Below are 4,413 nucleotides of genomic sequence, written 5' to 3'. Positions count from 1 at the left end.
CCGCTGACCTTAAGGTTCGCAGCCCGATTCGTAACCACTACGCTACCAGAGCTCCTTAAGTTGGTCGTGTATATATATACATATATATAGACATATATATATAAATAAAAGGTGCTGGTGATATAGCAGGGGTTATGCATTGGGCTGCTAACCACATGGTCAGCAGTATGAATCTGCTCCATGGGAGAAAGATGAGGCTTTCTTTTCCTGTAAAGAGCAGACCCTAAGAAATCCTATACAAGGTCGCTGCAAGTTGGAACCAACTCAATGGCACATAACAACAACATATGTATGGAAGTGCTGTAGCTCCATAGGATAAACATTGGAATGACAACTACAAGGCCAGTGGTCCAAGCACACCAGTTGCTCAAGAAAGGAAACAGATCACCAATGGTAAAATCTCTTTTGGAAAGAGTCTTAGGAGAAAAGCCATTTGTTAGTAAAGGAAAAAAAACCAAAAACATAAAAATGGGGAGCAGGCAATCAAGCATCAAAGGCATTTATTTATTTCCTAAAGCCAACCATCATACTACCAAGTAAGTTATGTGGAATGTTACTGAAAATGGGAGGGGTCATCACAAACTTTTTACCAGTACTCATCTCAACAACCAGAAAAGTTAAATTATACAGAATGTATTCTAGTCATTAAATGTTTACTACCATACACTATAATATTGCCATGACAATTTGGTATGGGAAAAAAATGTTTAAGATAAAAGCATCTTTTGAATTGGAAAAAAAAAAACAGAAACAAATCAAAAAACATAAAACACAAGTATAATTATGAATTACCTCCTTATCAAGATATGATAATACTGACTCCGTCTCATTTAGAAGGGCAACACTGCATTTCCCCCTGTTGAAAGACAAAAGAAATGAATGAATGTAATAAAGGCCACCTTCAGAGATGCCATATACAAAATTAAGATTAATCAAAGAGGACTGACATGAAGAAATAAATTGGCAGTTAGGAACATATTTACGTATATATAATTCTGATGTTGAGTAACCCATAAAACAAGACAGCCTTTGTAGACATTTATTGATAACATAGAGTCACTTTGTAGGTATTCTCTAATTACTCGAAGGAAAAAAAAAAATATGAGTCAGTGTCTAAATCCATAAACAGTTGATAAGAGAAAATTTTATTAAATGGTTCCTTATCGAAAGGCATTACCACACAAACTGGTGCTTAAAATAAGCTTTGTTCAGATATTTAAGTAGTCACTACACATGAAACCCTAAAAATCATACACATTCATATTAGGATGTAAATTAACTTTACTGAAATTAGTCTGTTGAAAGACTGGCTACAATTTAAAAACAGAGCATAGGGCAAATACAGACGTGCATATTCATGGACCCTGGAATGGGGTTGCATTTACCTTTGAGCATAGCCCTGGGTGTGAGTTTGGCAATGAATGCCTATTTGAAAAGATTTATTGAATTGAGAAAAATTAAGGTTATCCAGGGAAAAAGACCTATTACGAGCACTTTTAAAATCATCCTCACTATATTGAAAAATTCAGTAGAGCTACAATATTTGACAAGAAAATTATTCAAGGGTTCACAAAGTATCTTTTAAAAGCCATAATGCAATTTGATTTTTTAAATCAAAACCCGCAATCTCCCTCAAAACAGAACAACAGGAAAATATACATGAGATACATATTAAACAAATAGGAAGCTAGAGGAGCCTGCTGTTGAATTATTAAAGTAAAAGTCAACAACAACTTGAATTTTAAAAACCATTTTTTAAAAAACATTTTGCAACTGTACACTTTCAAATATTCTTTCTCTTCAGTTGTCTTATATTAATATTAACATTTATGCATTAGGTGGCTAACTGCAAGGTCAGCAGTTCGAATGTACCAGCTGCCGTAAGATAAGACTTTCTGCTCCTGTAAAGATTTACTGTCTTGGAAACCCTATACAGGGTCACTATGAGTTGCTAGCAACTCAACAACAGGGCTTCCAAGGAGCTACTGGTGGGTTTGAACCTTGTAATGAAATAGTCCAACGTTTATCCTACAGTGCCATCGGATCACAAAAAATTGACAGATACCCCAGACCACAAACCAAACACACTACCATAAAATCAATTTCAACTCATAACAAGCCTTTGTATTTTACTGTTGTTAAGTGGCATCCAATAGTTTCAGACTGATAGTGACCCTGTATAGGGTTTCAGAGAAGTGGCTGATGAGCTTGCTGCTCAAATCGGCCTTGCATACAGCTCAGTGCCACATCAAGACTCCTCTTATTTGTCTTTTAACATAGCTATAGTGTACTATTTTCCTCAAATTAAAAATGAAAACCAACATTTAAAATTTTCATGTATATATCTTAACAGCTAATCAAGTAAGAGGTTGAGTGAAAATTATCTTATGAAGTTATATGAGTCTGTAATTTAAAAACATACTACCATGCCAAGAGTTGATGATAAAACTGATTTAAAAGGAAATTTAAAGCAGCATCTGCCTTTAAAATGCTGAGTAAATCTTGGCTGACTTGGATAAAGATACGGTAAACTAGCCCCAAACTAAATAAACTATCATCAAATTCTGAATGAATATAGATAACCCTCAATGGATTTATGTTGAACTTCAAGCAATAAATCTAAGTGTGTATCTTTCAAAATATTTTAATTATACAGGAATAAAAATCCCCAAACATAACATAAAGCTTAATATAACAACACAAAGGAATATCACTCCAGGGCCCCAAATATTTACAGCCTGGGAAACCCTAAGGAGCAGAACTGCCTATTCTATACTGCATATCCTATACTGTATGGACACCATGCGTCAGAATCAACTCAAAAGCAGTAATTTGATTTTTTGGTCCTGGTTCACAGAAAACCATTTCTTCATCAAAAAAAGATAACTCTTATAGTCCTTATGAATCTTACATTTGCCATAAACTCTGAATTGTGAACAATATTCTACACATAAGGTTCTGTGATTGAAAATTCAGCAAATAGATAGCTTTAAACAGAATTTAATCTGCCAAATGCAATTAATAACCAAGTAAAAAGTAATGAAGTTCAAACATCCAAAATGATTCTAGGTGATAAGAAATCTCAAAAAGAACACTTTATAATAGAATGAAAGGTTCATTTGTGAGAAATTATTTCCAAACCAGGAAATACATTCCTAAACAAATTATTATTCAAATATGAGAAACATTTACAGATATATAAGGACTCCAAATTTTTCATAGTTTAAAAGACTGATCAAAAGGAAAAGACAAAAAATTACTAACTTCAATGAAAACAAAAGGTTGTACAAGAATATGTTATGAACGTTTTCATGTTCATAAAATTCAAAGACAATGTTAAATAAAAGTTATGATATAATGGAAACATGGCGGGCAGGCAGGGAATGAGAAAACAAAATTTTTTTTAAATGTTTAAAATTCAAAACTTTCTAACAGTGACATAAGAAAGGTAAACACCCTGAAGCTACAAGTCACTCTCAGGAGTTTACCGTGACTGCAGAAAGACCTTGGCTATCATTAGACAGTTAGATACAGATACTCGAAGCAATGTGGGGGATGGGGTTTCCAAGAAGTGGTTGATGGGTTTGAACCAATGACCTCACGGTTAGCAGTCCAGTGTTCATCCTACAGCACCACACTAGGACCCCATTTAGTTGATTTTTATGTTTTTAAAATTAAATTGGTGATGCTAATTAGCTAAAGTACATACTTTTAGATGAATACTTAAACCAAGGGAGCAAGTGCTATTTTTAAATGACTCTAAATAAGGTTTTCTCAACCGCAGGACTACTGGCATCTTGGGCCACATAATTCTTTCTTGTGGAAGGGTGTCCTATACATCGTAGTGATGTAGCAGCATTTCTGAACTCTACTAGATTCCAGTAGTGTCCAATTGTGTGTGACAACCAAAACTATCTCCAGACATCACCAAAAGTTGAGAACTCTAGCTCTATATAATAGGGCAGACAGATCAAAGTTTTCTTTAACTATAGTTTGGTAAGAAGCACTTAAGCACCACCTATGTGTGTGAGGGGTGGGGTGAGGGTGGGGAGGGACTGTTGCTATCAAGTTAATCTAATAGATGGCAACCCTATTAAGACAGAGAAGAACAGACCCCACAGAAGTCCTGATGGTTCAATGGCTAAGCGGTTGGCTGCTAACTGAACGTTCCTCAGGAGAATGTCTTACACCTTCTTCGAAACCCTGGTTCTGTGGGGTCGCTATGAAGAGGCAACAGGTTGGTTTGGTTTGTTTTTAATAAGAGAAGGCGAGAGAACAAACAAAATGGCAGATCGGGTGGACGTACAGCAGAGAGCTCCGCCAACAACAACACAGAATACCCGACCAAGCAGGCTCAGGGGCTGGTCCCAGAACTCTGAACCACATATAAAGGAATACTTAGAAGGTTGGAAG

At 35.5% G+C, this 4,413-nt stretch overlaps 1 protein-coding gene across 1 annotated transcript in view; it reads right to left on the bottom strand.

The window, feature by feature from the left end:
• MTA3 (metastasis associated 1 family, member 3) overlaps positions 1-4,413 on the bottom strand; it is a 186,797-nt gene that overhangs the window by 83,050 nt on the left and 99,334 nt on the right. Inside the window, exon 5 of the mRNA XM_006839401.1 lies at positions 793-856. Within this exon, the coding sequence (XP_006839464.1) occupies positions 793-856 (64 nt within the window). The remainder of the gene's footprint in view (positions 1-792; positions 857-4,413) is intronic.

Source organism: Chrysochloris asiatica, unplaced genomic scaffold (genome assembly GCF_000296735.1).
Source record: "Chrysochloris asiatica unplaced genomic scaffold, ChrAsi1.0 scaffold00024, whole genome shotgun sequence".
Classification (NCBI taxonomy): domain Eukaryota; kingdom Metazoa; phylum Chordata; class Mammalia; order Afrosoricida; family Chrysochloridae; genus Chrysochloris; species Chrysochloris asiatica.
This window is presented reverse-complemented; position numbering and strand designations above follow the sequence as displayed.